Here is a 19,847-nt window from a genome sequence, read left to right as displayed (position 1 = left end):
GAGAGGCGCAGGCGCAAAAAGAGTCCGCGAGAGTCGGAGAAAGGCGGAGAAAAGAGGGCGACAAAGGCGGATGAGGGGCCGCGAGTGGCGGACAAGACCACAGAAAAAAGGAGTGAGCACATACAAAAAGGAGAAATGAGGCGCAAAGTCAAACGCAGGAAAAGCACGAAACACATTGCACACGAAACTAGACCCAAAAAAAAAAAAAAAAAAAAAGAGGCCCGCGCACAACGGCAAGGCACCCCCCCCCCCCCCCCCCCCCAACCTACAGGCACCGGACGGGACACACACCAAGAGGGGGATTCAACAAGACACAGGAACACAAAAAGAAAGAAGACGCTCGCGCAACAACAATCCTCAACAATCCCCCCCCCCCCCCCCCACATCCATAAGAAGTCACACCCAAAGCCACATATTCTAAAGTGAACGTCAGCACCTTCACACTAGACAGCATAGGTGTCAGCATTGGTGGATCTCCTTACAATAAAGCACTATTAACCGTTCAACTGCAGAAAAGGAAACATATTAACAGTGACTGCGAACCTTCTTATTACTTATCCATATTTCGGATGCTGAGAAAGAAACAACTCATGAATACACGGTCACGGGTACAAAACGAAAAGGAAAGGATAACAGGAACAAACACACGAAAACGAAAGAAACAACAAAATAGACGGCTATGCAGCATAGGTGGATCTCATTACAATAAGGCACTATTAACCGTTCAACCGCAGAAAAGGCTCCATATTAACAGTGAGTGCAATACTCCTTATTACTTATCCATATTTCTAAATGAAAAAATGTCTCGACTCCAAAAACGCAAAGCTCAACTAAAGCTTCTAACTAACGATGTACCTAAAAGTAAAAACTTTATGAACTGCATTAGATCCTACAATAGTTCATTTGCTTTTCCATATACCGGAGTAAATATCAGGCCACCAAAAGGCAATGGCCCATACTGCTTTCGCATATGTGCACAAATACTGCATCGCATTGGAACAGTGCACCCTGAAACAAATCAACAACGCAAATATGCACAAATCTACATCCTAGATCCACATGACGCAATCTATCAATCAAAGTGCTGCATCGCAACAGGCACGGATTCAAAACGAAACACCTCCCGTCTCAGACATACGTTAATGGCAGCGAAGGCTACAACGGGCTTCTCACACAGCACAGGCAAGTCGATTACAGCTCCAAAACAACACGTCCCAAATACTACACATGCAACAACGCGCCTCTCAAACGGCACAAGCAAAACATACACCAGGAAAATTCATTCGGATTAATGAATGTCATTTGCAATCATTGTCATTCAGTTCACTTCCCTGAAGAAACAACTGGCAATACAAGTAATACATTTACACGTTGTTGTCAAAAGGGTCAAATTAGACTGCCTTCTTTACATTCATATACTGAATATCTACAGAAGCTTCTAACTGACGGTGTACCTGAAAGTTAAATCTTTATCAACTGCGTTAGATCCTACAATAGTTCATTTGCTTTTAGTAAATATCAGGCCACCAAAAGGCAATGGCCCATACTGCTTTCCCATATGTGCACAAATACTGCATCAAATTGGAACAGTGCACCCTGAAACAAATCAACAACGCAAATATGCACAAATCTACATCCTAGATCCACATGACGCAAACTATCAATCAAAGTGCTGCATCGCAACAGGCACGGATTCAAAACGAAACACCTCCCGTCTCAGACATACGTTAATGGCAGCGAAGGCTACAACGGGCGTCTCACACAGCACAGACAAATCGATTACAGCTCCAAAACAACACGTCCCAAATACTACACATGCAACAACGCGCCTCTCAAACGGCACAAGCAAAACATACACCGGGAAAATTCATTCGGATTAATGAATGTCATTTGCAATCATTGTCATTCAGTTCACTTCCCTGAAGAAACAACTGGCAATACAAGTAATACATTTAGACGTTGTTGTCAAAAGGGTCAAATTAGACTGCCTTCTTTACATTCATATACTGAATATCTACAGAAGCTTATAACTGACGATGTACCTGAAAGTGAAATCTTTATCAGCTACATTAGATCCTACAAATCGGTATCCACTAGGAACATTAACGGTGGCACTGCACGTGACATCCGTCTTCAAAAAATGTTGTTTATTGATGAATGTACAATGGCATGAAGTCACTTACTCAACACCATTCATAAACTTCTACAAACGTTTATGAATGATAATATTCCCTTTGGAGGAAAGGTACTTTTATTAGGAGGAGATTTTAAACAGTGATTAGCTATTCTTCCAGATGCCATGCACTCAGCTATTGTTCAGTGCACCTTAAAATACGCAGACAATTGGCATTGCTTTCAAAAGATACAGTTAGTAAAAAAGATACGATGTCCAGAACCAGATCGTAACAATTGCTTATTACAACTGAGAGATGGTACACTCACCAATACAGATGGACTTCACCCACATATTATTACAATTCCTCAAGCCTTTATCTGCGACGACTTAGTTACAGAGAGATTTGGAACAGCAATCTCATTAGACCAAATGCCCCTTTTAACACAACGCACTATATTATGTCCAAAAAATATTAATGTGGAAAACATAAATACCCAAGTCATTCCATTACTTCCTGGAGAGACAACTCTTTCTAAGCTCTGACAAAGTTGACTCTGATCACAACAATAACCATCTTCATTGACCTTACAAGTTCTGACCTGGAATTACCTTTTACACTTAAACGGCGTGTACAAAGAAATTTTCCAATAAACCTTTACACTGTGCCACACACTTTATTGTTTGCTTTCTATTTGCATCATCTACACCGTCACACTATTCTATATCTCATTCATACATCACGCTCTTTGTCATTCCCAACACCAGGGGTTGGCGAGCGAAGCGAGCAGGGGGCGGAGCCCCCTAGTGTATACAGAGTACAGTGAAATTTTTACTCGTTTGTCTAACCAATATCTAGAATTGTCAATTTCTAAAAGACCTGAGTATATTCAAAAATGTATTACTAAGTAACTAAGTGTCATATGAACATGTAGTATGCACCACATTGTAGAGTTACCATTAATTTTTTTCATGGTTGCTGTATGATTTGTAGCAAATCGTCATCAATGGTGATATGCTACAAGGAATCTGGGACTAAACACAGAACTGATGTATGCCTTGTGACAAAAGGGACCCATTTGGGGCATTTGTATGATTAAAAAAAAAAAAAACTCTTGAGAATCCATTCACAATTTGGTTTAGACTACCTGTTCCTATGATACTTACTGAATAATACACATTTTAAATTGTTCAGTCCTTTTAGAATTACCCTGTAAATTGTAATCAAACCCATGGTTAAACCTTTTGAGATTTTCACTCCCATATTTCATCTGGCATTGACCAAGATGCCCACTGTTGGAGCCCACCAATTGTATAACTTTTCATGGCTACTGTGGAAAAAGGCAACACAATGATACAAGGGTTAATGCTATTAAAGACCTCCACCTCAAACCTGATAAAATCAATTCAGAGCTATAGGCAACTGAAGCCTATCTCAGCAGCACTGGGTACAAGGCGAGAAACAGCTCTGGATGGGGTGCCTGGTCCACTCATGCATACACCTACACAGGGCCAATTCAGTTGTCAATTAGCTGAATCTGCATGTCTTTAGGAATACAAAAGAAAAGCTATAGTGCCTTATAGAAAACACACTTAGACAGTGGGAGAACAATCTCCACATAAATAATGACTGGAAAGTATACTTGTTGGATGGTATCACTGTGCCGCCCACTATTAAAAATGCTAGATACATTATCTAGATCAGTGTTTTTTAATCTGTTGGGTCATGGACATGTTTCTGATGGTTCATCACATGACTGTGTAGTAAAATTAGCCAAGTTTGTCTTAAATGTGAATACTATGATATACCATCCACTATTTAGCGTGCTGTTTATTGCAGTAGTATCTGAAACAATGCTATTGATGTTTCACAGAGAACTTTAATTTCCATGGTACTAAAAATAATGTTCCCCATGACATCAACCTGTGAAACAGTCAAACTAAGATGACTAACAGACAAATACATCAATAAGATAGCAAAATAGAGCAGGGAATGACAGACAAGCTTGTGAGATGAAGGGGCTGCAGTGATTGAAATATTGAAATGAAAAGGACTGGTGAGGCAGTAACTGGTAAGGATGTAACAGTTGTCAGGGATGCTGTCAGTATACAGTGCATCTGGAAAGTATTCACAGCGCATCACTTTTTCCACATTTTGTTATGTTACAGCCTTATTCCAAAATGGATTAAATTCATTTTTTTCCTCAGAATTCTGCACACAACACCCCATAATGACAACGTGAAAAAAGTTTACTTGAGGTTTTTGCAAATTTATTAAAAATAAAAAAACTGAGAAATCCCATTTACATAAGTATTCACAGCCTTTGCTCAATACTTTGTCGATGCTCCTTTGGCAGCAATTACAGCCTCAAGTCTTTTTGAATATGATGCCACAAGCTTGGCACACTTATCCTTGGCCAGTTTCGCCCATTCCTCTTTGCAGCACCTCTCAAGCTCCATCAGGTTGGATGGGAAGCGTCGGTGCACAGCCATTTTAAGATCTCTCCAGAGATGTTCAATCGGATTCAAGTCTGGGCTCTGGCTGGGCCACTCAAGGACATTCACAGAGTTGTCCTGAAGCCACTCCTTTGATATCTTGGCTGTGTGCTTAGGGTTGTTGTCCTGTTGAAAGATGAACCATCGCTCCAGTCTGAGGTCAAGAGCGCTCTGGAGCAGGTTTTCATCCAGGATGTCTCTGTACATTGCTGCAGTCATCTTTACCTTTATCCTGACTAGTCTCCCAGTTCCTGCCTCTGAAAAACATCCCCACAGCATGATGCTGCCACCACCATGCTTCACTGTAGGGATGGTATTGGCCTGGTGATGAGCGGTGCCTGGTTTCCTCCAAACGTGATGCCTGGCATTCACACCAAAGAGTTCAATCTTTGTCTCATCAGACCAGAGAATTTTCTTTCTCATGGTCCGAAAGTCCTTCAGGTGCCTTTTGGCAAACTCCAGGCAGGCTGCCATGTACCTTTTACTAAGGAGTGGCTTCCATCTGGCCACTCTACCATACAGGCCTGATTGGTGGATTGCTGCAGAGATGGTTGTCCTTCTGGAAGGTTCTCTCTCCACAGAGGACCTCTGGAGCTCTGACAGAGTGACCATCGGGTTCTTGGTCACCTCCCGGACTAAGGCCCTTTTCCCCCGATCGCTCAGTTTAGATGGCCGGCCAGCTCTAGGAAGAGTCCTGGTGGTTTCGAACTTCTTCCACTTACGGATGATGGAGGCCACTGTGCTCATTGGGACCTTCAAAGCAGCAGAAATTTTTCTGTAACCTTCCCCAGATTTGTGCCTCGAGACAATCCTGGCTCGGAGGTCTACAGACAATTCCTTTGACTTCATGCTTGGTTTGTGCTCTGACATGAACTGTCAACTGTGGGACCTCATATAGACAGGTGTGTGCCTTTCCAAATCATGTCCAATCAACTGAATTTACCACAGGTGGACTCCAATGAAGCTGCAGAAACATCTCAAGGATGATCAGGGGAAACAGGATGCACCTGACCTCAATTTTGAGCTTCATGGCAAAGGCTGTGAATACTTATGTACATGTGCTTTCTCAATTTTTTTATTTTTAATAAATTTGCAAAAATCTCAAGTAAACTTATTTCACGTTGTCATTATGGGGTGTTGTGTGTAGAATTCTGAGGAAAAAAATGAATTTAATCCATTTTGGAATAAGGCTGTAACATAACAAAATGTGGAAAAAGTGATGTGCTGTGAATACTTTCCGGATGCACTGTAGTGGGAGTATCTATGCTACCATAGTTGTGTTTTATGTCAAGTTCAGTTTCGACGGTCATGTACAACTGGTCGGTGCCTCACCTTGTGTTTGCTGTTATGCCATATATTGAATCTAATATCTGTAAACACACGTGTAAACATTTTTTTTTTAAGTGGTTTGATAAATTCCAATCATATGATTGTGTGAAGGTTCTGTTTGTTAGATCATTGAGAACAGCAGAAAACATCAAATGATTAGGATAGGATATAGAGTGGACTTTGGGATTCAGCACAATGTCAGTCATCAGTGTTAAACATTACAAACTAGACTGACATGTTTACAAAATTCTTTGTCAAAATTTATACTATCACTAGTAAAAAATACAAACAATGCATACATTTTTAGTAATAATTTTGATCTGTGACTCAACTTTTTGTGCTCAGTTTATTAAGCTGTTAAAAGAAAAATGGCATATGCAGAACAATTACCAAACTTATTCAGAAGGATGTAATGTTAATGGTGGAAGTCATTTAATAAACCTTATTTAAATCTTTTAATGCGGATGTCGATGTTTGTTGAAACATAACCCTGAGGGCTTATATTGACAAAAGTTGACATCCAGGGGTAGAGGGTGAAAATCAGCTCTTAACATTGACAAAACTTGCAGTTACGTCATAGGTACTGTACACTCTGTTTGTTAGGGATAATGTTAGACTCGCTGACTTGAAGTCTAATTCCAGCATGTGTGTGAGTAGCAGAGAGTAAGCAACATCTAGAATGGCACTGACATCTGGCAAGAGAGTGAAGCGATTGTGCAAAGCAAAATACTCTATATTATTTATTTATTCATTTTTTGCATATTATTGCTGAATCAGACTCAGACTTCTTGAACTCCGATTTTGATGCCAAGTGATCTGAAGATTGAAAACAAAAGTCAGGTACCTGCATCAGCTGATCACGCAGCTGATGCGCCTAAGGCAATGTTCACCTGGGAAGACTACACAGACACATACGATCTCTGATTTTAATGCAAGAAATCTGGAAATTGAAAACGAAAGACAGGTACCTGCATCAGCTGATCAGTCCTTGTCTTAGCATAGTGCTGGACATGTTCATGTAGCTGAAGTGCCTATGGTAACGTTCTCCTGGGAGGATTTCACCAACATAGATCCATGGGAGGCAAGCTGGCTACTGGACTTCAAATGATGCAGTGTGCTAGTGGACTCTATGGATTACCAGCCACCTGACTACTTCAAGCTGTTTTTTTAAGAAAATGCCTTTCAGCTTCTTAGTATTTAGACAAATGGCTATGTAATAAGTATATGAATTTACATACTATTGATGCTCATGGAGTAAAAAGCTGAGTGACATTTGTCATAAATAAGTATTTAATGTTGATGTATGTGTGAAGCCATTGCTTTGTGTGCTTTTCAGAAAACAGTTTTTTGGAAAAATATTCAGCCCTGGGACTAAAGGAAAATAAATAATTAGCCCTAACATAATTAAAAATAATAATTTTATTTAAGACAAAGTAAATAATAGCATTATTTAATATCCAGCACCTTGAGTCAAGGCATTAAAAACAATCAAAAAATCATCTTATCCTTGCACAGCACTCCTGCTCTTATAAAGAAGTATTAATTTCACACAGTACCATATTACCTTAGTATTATGGTAATAATACACTTCTTGGGTCCCAGTTTGGGGCAGATATACTATGAAACTAGACGCTTAATCCCTTTGGGGCACCAGAGTGACTTTAATCCACGTTGCTTAAAATGTTGAAGAATCCCTGACCCAAAGATAATAAATTAGTATTTCTCTAAAACTGCATTTTATTGGCAAACTTCTACATTGATCAGCTATCTGATCATATATGTTTGGATGCAGCCAACAGTTTTAGCTTGAGACTTCACCACCGATTTAAAATTAAAAAAAAAAAAAAGTATGAAGTGTTTTAATAAATGTAAACTCCAGTTAGTCACAGCCCCTTCACATCTGTCAACTAACAAGAGTACAGGAATCTTCATCACTTCAGCCGGAATCTGCTGTTTATGAAGGCAACTTCAGCTAGCTCATATAGTAAAAAGGTATCAAAAAACAGGTTTTACGTACACTACTAATACATGTACACTGTTAAAAATAATGTTTCTTTAATGCCATTTTATGGTTCTTTATTGGGTTGTGTGGTTCCTCATTAAGTTGTTTGGCAGTACATCATTCCATTCTTTGAAGTGTTTTCTGCATATGTAGCTGGTTCTTTGTGCTTTGAAGCAAACTTCCTGATATGTTGAAAAACAAACTAAAAATCTTTAATGTATGGTAGGCTACATGGCAGGACAGTAACAAAGAATTAAGAAAACCTGGACTTAGCCTGTGTTACTGAATGAATGCAAGAAGCATCCTTTTAAAAATCATTTATTGGTATTTTACAAATCTGTTATCTATTCGTGGTTATTCACGGATCTAAATAAACAAAGGTTCTTTCTGGAACCTTCATATGGATGGGCCTTTTGTAGACCAGACTTGGTTCCCCTATGTCATCGCTCTGAAGAACCAGTGGGATACTTTTATTTTTTAACAGTGGATTTGCATTGTTATTACTGATATTTTTGAAAATTACTAACAGTTAAATATGAAATGGCCACGCCTGTGATAACAAACACTTTGATGATGTGATTAGATTTTTTTTTTTTAATTGCACCAAATTTCAAACTCTCTTCCCAAGTCTCGCAAGGGACTTTCATGTTACACCATGCGTACATTTACTGTACTTGCTTGATACAGTGATCTTGTTCCGTGATGTTTTGAGAATGCGCGACAGTGCTAAAGAAAAGCGACACTTCATCAGGCTGAGCATTTGATCTTACCTGTGATTTCGCGGTAATACGAATCCCAATTTGAAAATGACCATTCGTTAAAATACAGGTACAGACCCAAGTAAGACATGAAGTTTTTCAGGCGCATCTGAAAATCCATGGTGTCTGTGTTCAGGCTGGGGATACTGGGCACGTAAGACGGGGGAGCCGGCAACTGTCCGCATAGTCTTTCTAAGCCGAAGGAGACCCGAATCGTGTACATAAACGGAATCCCAAGTTTCTCTGCCACTAATTCTCCGCACGGCATTATTGGGTCAGAGAGAAGAACGTCGAAGTGCGACTGTCGCAGTCTGTCCAGCAGCTCCTCGTTGCGGAGCACTCCGTCACACATCTGCTTATTGAGCTCCGCGGTTTTTGTAATAAACTCCCGTATCTTCGAAATAAATTGCAATGAAGGCAGCAAATGCGATTCGTTCAAGAATAAATCCAACCCGTCATTTAAGAGGTTAAGACTGGACTCCAGTGAATAGGAAACATCGAAAATCTCTGTCTTGAAGTTGCCGGTGTCGTTAAAGTGAGGCGAGGCCGAACAGTGAAGTAGTGTGACACTGTGACCCCTGCTGTCCAGCGCCTCTAAAAGGACTTTCATATTAATCCAGTGGCTGTGCTCCGTGGGCCACACCAGCACATTTCCAGCCAGGGCGGGCTCGGTCACGAAAGACTGTAGCAAAAGAAAGGATACGATTCGCACGGCAGGCCCCATTGCTAAAGGGCTTTCTGTAGTTAACTCAGTACTTCCGTTTTACAACCGGAGTATCGGGTAGCGACAGTCCTTCTTACTCTGGTAACCTTTGTACGAACTCACTGTGTGAAACATCAAAGGTCAGTACTGTTGTAAATGATAAAAATACTATTAAAAATTACATTGATTTTGAACAGATATTGTCTCACATAATTTTTTTTTGGCTTAATATGATAAATGTAACCTGGTTTGTACTTGATCTTATTAAATTTTAAGATTATAACCACAGCAGCACATTTCCAGACAGGTTATGAATAACTTTAGCAAAAGAAAGGATAAGATTGGCTCAGCAGGTTCCATTGCCAAAGGTTTGTGTTTAGGCTGGGCGATCGTCTGATCTATACTGTTTTTTCAGTTCTCAGGGGCAACCTCTGTGCGAGCACATTTGGGTGTAATGTCAAAGGGAATGGAGGCGGACATCTGTAGTAACTGTTAAAATACTAATTAAAGTTCTTTTCAACACACACCCCTAGACTGTGCATGTATTCTAGTTTAATATAACTCCAGAATGATTAAATCTATGGTTAAAGGTATAACTCCAGAATTATTAAATCTATGGTAAAATGCAACCTGGTATGTAGTTTTTCTTATTAAATTTGAAGATTACAGACAGACCAAAATAAATGCCCACTGGGTACGAATCTTGTGCCGGGTCATTGTCGATGTATTGTCAATTGTATGTATTCTCCCCGCACAATAGCCTGGTGCCTGTTCAGTGCTGATTGCTGCCCTGTGCCTAGCACTCTCAGGTTAGATTACTGCAACCCTAAATTAGATTAATGCTGCTATGAGAATATTACTTTTTACAGCTATAAGTATGCAAACAACCTATAAGATTTGTATATTTTAAATAAACCCCTCCAGCAGATTATTTAAAGAGATAATAATTTTGCATTTTACACACCTGTGTGCCCTAGTTGAAGCGCCATTGAGGATGATGATAAATTCAGCCATCCATCCATTTTCCAACCCGCTGAATCCGAACACAGGGTCACGGGGGTCTGCTGGAGCCAATCCCAGCCAACACAGGGCACAAGGCAGGGAACCAATCCCGGGCAGGGTGCCAACCCACCGCAGGACACACACAAACACACCCACACACCAAGCACACACTAGGGCCAATTGAGAATCACCAATCCACCTAACCTGCATGTCTTTGGACTGTGGGAGGAAACCGGAGCGCCCGGAGGAAACCCACGCAGACACGGGGAGAACATGCAAACTCAAGAAAATATTATTCGTCAATTTAATTCCACCTGTTAAATACATGTGTACTACTAGTAGATGGTTAGTGCTGTTCTGATTGACATGATCTCTTATCTATTTTTCATTATTCTTTATTGATTAAACTGTTCAAAGTGCTTACCTTCTTGTATAGTGTTCAAGTCTTCGGCATTTCTCTTTACAAAAATATGTTTTATGTATTTGTGTAAGGCAGTCCTACAAAATATTTTGATTCAAGATTACATATGGATTTTTTAGAACACATTGTGTAAGTAGTTCTTAAATATTTTTGTATATACCAGGCTGTGAAAAATAAGTTTCATAAAAAAACATAAATCCCATGTTATGCAATAAAGAGTATAGTTTCCTTCTTCCTTTATTTGTATATCGACTGTCCTATAAGAGCATTTTGATGGAAATCAAATTAGGCTACCAGCACAAGCAAGGATAAACAGTCAGCCAAATAATGCCATAAAAAAAGAAATTACACAAAATGGGGATGTCAACATTATTTTGTCATACAGTACAACCATTAAATGACAGTATGTAGAGATATGTCAGCATAAATCCTGAAAGCACAAATTCAACTGAAAATTCTGAATCTTCCAATATACTCGTACATTCAATGGACCAAGTGCTAGATCAGGGGTGTCCGATCGTTATCGACCGGTAGATCGCAAAGGTACTGCAGGTAGATCGCGTTGCATTAAAAAAAATTATTTTTTAAAGTTAGTCTATCATATATACTCTCTGTGACATTTGCCACTTGATTGACATACAGTGTGAGATCTCTTTACTTCTAATACACTGGTCATCCCGCACGCACGATCAAACGCGCGACCTACTGCAAAACACCGGCTGTGATCTAGTTAGCCTTCCAATTTATATCGACTAAAGAAGGGATTTAAAAAAAAATGTTTGGGGAGGGTATGGGCTGGATGTGGAATTGGAAGAGGATTTTTTTTCCTCACAATGTCACAATCGAAGTGCGTTTGTCTGATCTGTCAATCTATCATTGCTATTCCAAAGAAGGAAAATGTGGAAAGGCACTTTCGAACTGTTCATAAAAACTACGAAACTGACTTCCTTCCGAAAAGCGATCTGAGAAAGAGAAAGGAAAGGGAACTAAAATCGCAGTTAAATCGGACAGCCGTCCTTTTTCACTCGGCTGAATTCAAAAGCAAAGGCAGACACACCGAAGCATCGATCAGGGTGAGTCACTCGATCGTTAGAAGCAATGGAAGGCGTGTGCGCAACTTGACAACATACGCTACACAGAGCAGATTGAAAATTGTCTGTCAGACTTTGACAGACGGTTACAAAACTCAGCTTTACTTGAGCCAATCGCTACATTTATGTGCTATCCATTTAGGGAAGATGTTGAGGGTGATTCACCCGCACCAAAAATGGCAACACTGTTTCACCTAAAACTCCTCTACAGTGGAGGATGAGATTTTGACACTACAGGATGACATTCAGCTGAAGTCTGGGGCTCTTGGATAGTTTTGGAACTTACTCACTGAGGAAAAGTACCCAAACATGAGGAAATGTGCTACCTCCTTGACTGCATTATTCGGCTCTACTTATTTATGCGAGTCAGCCTTTTCCCACATGAAGATTATTAAATCCAAATACTGTAGTGAGCATAAATGTATTGAATTGTTAGTGTGCCATAAGGGTTATTCAGTTATGAAAGGTACGAAAACATATATTTTATATATAAAGTATACTCAGTATATATATATATATATATATATATGAATGGAAGAGAAGGTCTGTGATACGGTTTGCATATTTGCAGTTGGAGATCCACAAAGGGAGAAAAAACGAATCACGTATCATAAAATAGTTTTTATTCCTGAGCTTTCAACCCCTATCAGGGGTCTTCATCAGAGGATAATGCTTAGACTTACAAGAATCAAAGGCAATATATAGCAACACGAAACGCAGTTTATAGTATTCCATGCAATTCTTGCTCAGCTGTATACATAGGACAAACGTCAAAAAAAATCTCAACACGTGTACAGGAACATCGCAACGCCGTCAGAAGAAAGGACGCACTATCTTTGATCTATGCACATACTAAATCGACAGGACACACATTCAACTGGGACAACGTAAAAGTAAAATTTAAGGCCAGTACAAAAAGCGCCAGAGAGTTGGCCGAGTCTTGGCTATCAGATAAAAACGCCATCAACAGACACTTGGACATAAACCCAGCATATGCCAACTTAAGAAGGACATATGCACATTAATTAAACGATACACCCCCCCCCCCCCCCCCCGATCATACTGACTTAGTCACCGCCACCCACCCCACCCCATACTGAATGTGTTGCTATATATTGCCTTTGATTCTTGTAAGTCTAAGCATTATCCTCTGATGAAGACCCCTGATAGGGGTTGAAAGCTCAGGAATAAAACTATTTTATGATACGTGATTCGTTTTTTCTCCCTTTGTGGATCTCCAACTGCAAATATATATATATATATAAATATAAATATATGCCTCTATTGTTGAGGCAGCTGACCGGAGCTGTGGCCGTAAGGTGGTCGGTGCCTGTCGTGGTGGCAATCCCCGAACCCGCTGGTGGACACCGGCGGTGAAGGATGCCGTCAAGCTGAAGAAGGAGTCCTACCGGTCCCTTTTGTCCTGTGGGACCCCGGAGGCAGCTGATAGGTACCGGCAGGCCAAGCGGAATGCGGCTTTGGTGGTTGCTGAGGCAAAAACTCGGGCGTGGGAGGAGTTTGGGGAGGCCATGGAGAATGACTTTCGGACGGCTTCGAGGAGATTCTGGTCCACCATCCGGCGTCTCAGGAAGGGGAAGCAGTGCAGTGTCAACACTGTATATGGTGGGGATGGTGCGCTGCTTACCTCGACTCGGGACGTTGTGGGTCGGTGGGGGGGAATACTTCGAAGACCTCCTCAATCCCATTAACATGCCTTCCAATGAGGAAGCAGAGCCTGGGGACTCAGAGGTGGGCTCCCCCATCTCTGGGACTGAGGTCACCGAGGTGGTCAAAAAACTCCTTGGTGGCAGGGCCCCGGGGGTGGATGAGATACGCCCGGAGTTCCTCAAGGCTCTGGATGTTGTAGGACTGTCTTGGCTGACACACCTCTGCAACATCGCATGGACATCAGGGACAGTGCCTCTGGATTGGCAGACCGGGGTGGTGGTCCCCCTCTTTAAGAAGGGGGATCGGAGGGTGTGTTCCAACTACAGAGGGATCACACTCCTCAGCCTCCCTGGAAAAGTCTATTCAGGGGTCCTGGAGAGGAGGGTCCGTCGGATAGTCGAGCCTCGGATTCAGGAGGAACAGTGGTGGTTTTCGTCCTGGTCGCGGAACAGTGGACCAGCTCTATACCCTTAGCAGGGTCCTGGAGGGTGCATGGGAGTTTGCCCAACCAGTCTACATGTGTTTTGTGGACTTAGAAAAGGCATTCGACCGTGTCCCTCGGGGAATCCTGTGGGGGGTACTCCGAGAGTATGGGGTACCGGCCCCCCTGATAAGGGCTGTTCAGTCCCTGTACGATCGGTGCCAGAGCTTGGTCCGCATTGCCGGCAGTAAGTCGAACCCGTTTCCAGTGAGAGTTGGACTCCGCCAGGGCTGCCCTTTGTCACCGATTCTGTTCATAACTTTTATGGACAGAATTTCTAGGCGCAGCCAGGGTGTTGAGGGGGTCCGGTTTGGTGGGCTCAGGATTGGGTCACTGCTTTTTGCAGATGATGTTGTCCTGTTTGCTTCATCAGGCCGTGATCTTCAGCTCTCTCTGGATCGGTTCGCAGCCGAGTGTGAAGCGGCTGGGATGAGAATCAGCACCTCCAAATCCGAGACCATGGTCCTCAGCCGGAAAAGGGTGGAGTGCCCTCTCAGGGTTGGTAGCGAGATCCTGCCCCAAGTGGAGGAGTTCAAGTATCTCGGGGTCTTGTTCACGAGTGAGGGAAGAATGGAGCGTGAGATCGACAGGCGGATCGGTGCGGCATCCGCAGTAATGCGGGCATTGCATCGGTCTGTCGTGGTGAAAAAGGAGCTGAGCCGCAAGGCGAAGCTCTCAATTTACCAGTCGATCTATGTTCCTACCCTCACCTATGGTCATGAGCTATGGGTAGTGACCGAAAGAACGAGATCGCGAATACAAGCGGCTGAAATGAGTTTCCTCCGCAGGGTGTCTGGGCTTTCCCTTAAAGATAGGGTGAGAAGCTCAGTCATCCGGGAGGGGCTCAGAGTAGAGCCGCTGCTCCTCCGCATCGAGAGGAGTCAGATGAGGTGGCTCGGGCATCTGATCAGGATGCCTCCTGGACGCCTCCCTGGTGAGGTGTTCCGGGCACGTCCAACCGGGAGGAGGCCCCGGGGAAGACCCAGGACACGCTGGAGGGACTATGTCTCTCGACTGGCTTGGGAACGCCTTGGGATTCTCCCGGAAGAGCTAGAAGAAGTGGCCGGGGAGAGGGAAGTCTGGGCATCTCTGCTCAAGCTGCTGCCCCCGCGACCCGACCTCGGATAAGCGGGAGACAATGGATGGATGGATGGATGGATATATATATATATATATATATATATATATATATATATATATATATATATATATAAAATCATTTTTAATGTAGGTAGATCATTTCGACCTGGTCATTTTAAAAGCAGCTCGCAAGCCGAAAAAGTGTGGGCACCCCTGTGCTAGATTGTGTTGTTTATAAGTAAATGATGTAGAAGTTTATACATACTTTAAATTATGTGACAAAAAACAACCATTGTCAAGACATGAGTGAAGTCTTCAGGCTGTACATGCACACACCTGAGTAAACGCAGGCCGAGGACACACTGCAGGGTGAAAGCCCAAACAACCCAGAAACAAGCTACTGGCACCAGGCACAAAGAAAATTTCACATACTCCAACAAGAAGTAGCTTTCTAGACAAGAATCTGAATTAAGACTATTATGTAAAATGGAAAAAATGTGATGACAGCTATGCTGAGGTTGTTATAAATATTTTAACATAACATAAAATTACACGGATATACACTGAAAAATTTGTTTTGATTATGTCATGTGATTGTTTTTGGGGACCCAATTGAAATGACAACTGTTTTTCTCCATTGCATAACATTTTTTCAGAAAACACATTTTTGTAGTTGTCAATTATAGTTTTTTTTTTATTCTTTTACATTATAATTGAATAAATATCAACTGGAAAGACAGTACCAGGGAAGTTGGGATTGCAGTACAATGGAAGACGACTGCTGGATGAATCATTGTGGCACATCAGCAAAATTATACAAAAGATGGGCCACCAAACCAAGTTTTGAAACAAAAAAACAAGAAAGTGACAAAAACTAGAGAAGTTATAAGTAATGCAATGAAATGTGTATTGTTGTTTTCATAATATATATGTTTAAAAATATTAGATTAAATATCTCAATGTTAAATTGATTTACAGTAATATTGTATACATTAATACATTGTATCATTTGTTACATTTCAATTAAAAGTCTTTTCCGTTTTGTAGTTAAAAGATAAATTTAATATTTTTCAAGTCAAAGTTGCTTCTTCACAAACATGGTATATATGCATTTGCCACACAGAATTGCATTCTAAAATTAAGTGTTTTCTATGAATTTTTAAAAAATATCTTGCCCACTCTGGAGTTTTATAATGGAAGCTATGGGGCACAGAGCACCACAGGAAAATTAAAGCCTAAAAACTTACCAAAAGCTTCACTATAAGAAAACATGTCTTCTGTGCTACCGAATATGTTTGTGACAAAAGGGATCTGGAAATAATCTTTTTATCCCATATTCCCGGTACTGTTTTCCTTGAGGTAAGATTGCATATTCTGTTTCCTTGTGTGACAGTAGTCAATTCATGGGAGGACTTCTCACATAAATACAGAAGTAAATCACCATGATACCTGGAATGTGGCAAAAAAAGTTTAGTGTGATTTGGTCTTTCAAGAGGAAATGATGCCCTCATGGGGGTTTGGGTGAGAGGTGGAAGATTGCCAAGGTTGTACACACAGCTAGACTTCTTTTAAAATGGCTGGATCTCATAATATTTTTTTGTTTGAAATGACATATATAACCTTTTTTACTGGTTAATGCTAAATAAATTTCTTAGAAAAATTGACTTGGTAAGTTTTTTTTTTTTCCGCTGGTGCACTATGCCCCATGGCTTCCATTATAAAACTACAAGACAGGCTATATATTTTTAAAACATTAATGGAAAACATTTAACTTCAGACCATAATTTTGCGTGGCTAATGTATATATATACCATGTTTGTTAGAAAAATATCTTTGACTTGAAAAATACAGAATTTGTACATGTGACATGATGGAAATATTCTAATATTTTATTGTCTTCATAAATGCAGATAAAAATAACTTTACAACTAAAACATTTTAAAATAACTACAGTATTTACAATTTAAACATTTTTGAGTTTAATCTTCATTCCTGTGTTAAGGGATGTTAACCGCTTAGCTTATTTAATTTGTCAACAACATCGCCATCTGCTGAGAGATTGTCCATTTGCCCTAAATACAGAGATGCCCCTAGTACTGGGGGTCCCCACATCTGAGGTGTGATCTGATGACACACAGCTGTATTTATCAATAGCACCCGATGACCCCGAATCTCTTGATTCGCTAACACAATGTCTAACCTGTATCTCAGAATGGATGAATAGTAACTTTCTCAAATTAAATAAAGAGAAACCCGAAATCTTAGTGATTGGCAATAATGGATACAATGAGGCTATTAGAAATAAACTGGATGCATTAGGATTAAAAGTCAAAACGGAGGTAAAAAGCTTAGGGGTAACCATTGACTGTAATCTGAATTTTAAATCACATATTAATCAGATCACTAGGACAGCATTTTTTCACTTAAGAAACATAGCAAAAGTTAGACCTCTTATATCATCGAAAGATGCAGAGAAATTAGTTCACGCGTTTGTTTTCAGTCGACTAGATTACTGCAACGCACTCCTCTCAGGACTACCCAAAAAAGACATAAATCTTTTGCAACTAGTGCAGAATGCAGCTGCTTGAATCCTTACCAGGAAAAGAAAATCCGAACACATTTCTCCAGTTTTGATGTCACTACACTGGTTACCTGTGTCATTCAGAATTGACTTTAAAATTCTGCTTATGGTTTATAAAGCCTTAAATAATCTCGCCCCATCTTATATATCGGAATGTCAATGTCTGACACCTTATATTCCAAATCGCAACCTCAGATCCTCAACTGAGTGTCTCCTTAGAATTCCAAGAGCAAAACTTAAAAGAAGTGGTGAGGCGGCCTTCTGCTGTTATGCACCTAAAATCTGGAATAGCCTGCCAGTAGGAATTCGCCAGGCTAATACAGTGGAGCACTTTAAAAAACTGCTGAAAACACACTATTTTAACATGGCCTTCTCATAACTTCACTGTAATTTAATCCTGATACTCTGTATATCAAATTCATTATAATAACTATTCATTCAAAATCTGTACTAACCCCTACTCTCTCTTCTGTTTCCTTTTCCGGTGTCCTTTTGTACCCAAAGCTCCATGATGTTCCAACAATGGTGGATGGATTAAAAACCAGAAGTCTGTATGACCATCAGAATCAAGTGACTCCGTGAGAACCCTAACTACAAAGAGGACTATTTCATTTATGTTAGGTAGAATGCCCAGGGGAGACTGGGCGGTCTCGTGGCCTGGAACCCCTACAGATTTTATTTTTTTCTCCAGCCATCTGGAGTTTTTTTTTGTTTTTTCTGTCCACCCTGGCCATCGGACCTTACTCCTTTTCTATGTTAACTAATGTTATCTTATTTTAATTTTGTATTTTATTTTTCTTTTCTTCATTATGCAAAGCACTTTGAGCTACTTTTTGTATGAAAATGTGCTATATAAATACATGTTGTTGTTGTTGTAGTGAAGCCCGCCTGATGGCTCGAAGCGCCCTTTTTCTATGCTGCACTCTAACCACAGAATCAAACTGGTCCGTGAGGTTCTGAAAATGAGAGGCTGGCTGTGGAAAGAAAAGCAACAATTCATCAACCCGTGCTTTTAAACTTACCTGTTATTTCGCGGTAATATGAATCCCAATTTGAAAATGACCACTCGTTAAAAAGTAGGTCATAACTCAAGTATGACATGAAGTTCTTCAGGCGCAACTGAAAACCCATCGTGTCCGTGTGTTGGCTGGGGATAGCGGGCACGTAGGAGGCGGGAGCGGGTAACTGTCCACATAGTCTCTCTAAGCTGCTGCCGAAGGAGAAGCGGAGCGTGTAGATAAAGGGGATCCCAAGTTTGTCTGCCACTAATTCTGAGCAGGGAAACATTGGGTCCGAGAGAAGAACTCCAAAGTGCGACTGACGCAGTCTGTCCAGCAGCTCCTCGTTACGGAGCACTCCGTCACACACCTGCTTACTAAACACAATTCCCTTTTTAATCAAGTCCCGCATCTTTAAAATGAACTGCAGTGTTGACAGCGAAGGCGATTCGTTCAGCCAGAAATACGACATCTCGTTAAACAGATTAGGTAGAGATTCCTGTGAAAAAGGAACTTGGAAGATCTCCGTATTGAAGTGGGTCGTGCTGTTAACCTGCTGCGATGCCGAATAGAGTAGCAGAGTGACATTATGGCCCCTGCTGTTCAGCGCCTCCAAAATGACTTTCATATTGATCCAGTGGCTGTGCTCCGTGGGCCACACCAGCACATTTCCAGGCAAGGCTGGCTCGGTCAAGAACAACTGTAGCAAAAGAAAGGATAGGATTCGTACGGCGGTTCCCATTACCAAAGCTTTCCCTGTAGTTAACGCAGTTTAATGACCGGAGTGTCAGACTGGCCAATCGTGGGATCGCGTCTGATTGTTCAGCACTCTCTGGTAACCTTTTTCACGAGCTCATTGTGTGCAACGTCAAAGGAAACGGCGGGGGACACTGCAGGCGGTATGAACAGGTGACCAACAAATCTCCGTAAGCACTGGTTCACGTGCTCATGTGATACAGTAAAACCGTACATTGGGGGATTATCGTCACAAAAAAATACACAACAGCATGGCACTGTTTCGAGGGTCTTGCTATGCTCCCTCTGCCCTGTGATTCGTCTTTTTTTGCAGACGAGTGTATACGTAGTTAAGTAGTTTTAGAAGTGCACCTGTTGCGCGTTGCGCA

General features: G+C 41.2%; 1 protein-coding gene across 4 annotated transcripts in view; it reads right to left on the bottom strand.

The window, feature by feature from the left end:
* The window catches only part of LOC114654395 (UDP-glucuronosyltransferase 2A1-like), a 149,494-nt gene that overhangs the window by 114,154 nt on the left and 15,493 nt on the right, over nucleotides 1-19,847 (bottom strand). Inside the window, exons 1-2 of one of the 4 annotated variants that reach the window (XM_051930069.1) lie at nucleotides 19,094-19,559; nucleotides 8,711-9,050 (exon numbers count right to left, since the gene is read on the bottom strand). The exons of 1 other annotated variant lie outside the window; for it this stretch is intronic. In XM_051930069.1, the coding sequence (XP_051786029.1) occupies nucleotides 8,711-9,050; nucleotides 19,094-19,465 (712 nt within the window). In that variant the 5' untranslated portion in view covers nucleotides 19,466-19,559. Of the gene's footprint in view, nucleotides 1-8,710; nucleotides 9,051-18,747; nucleotides 19,560-19,847 lie in introns of those variants that run through there. 2 more of the 4 variants (XM_028804922.2, XM_028804920.2) reach the window with 2 other exon arrangements.

This window comes from Erpetoichthys calabaricus, chromosome 7 (genome assembly GCF_900747795.2).
Source record: "Erpetoichthys calabaricus chromosome 7, fErpCal1.3, whole genome shotgun sequence".
Lineage (NCBI taxonomy): Eukaryota > Metazoa > Chordata > Cladistia > Polypteriformes > Polypteridae > Erpetoichthys > Erpetoichthys calabaricus.
The sequence above is the reverse complement of the archived record's forward strand: the minus strand, read 5'-3'. Positions and strand labels throughout refer to the sequence as shown.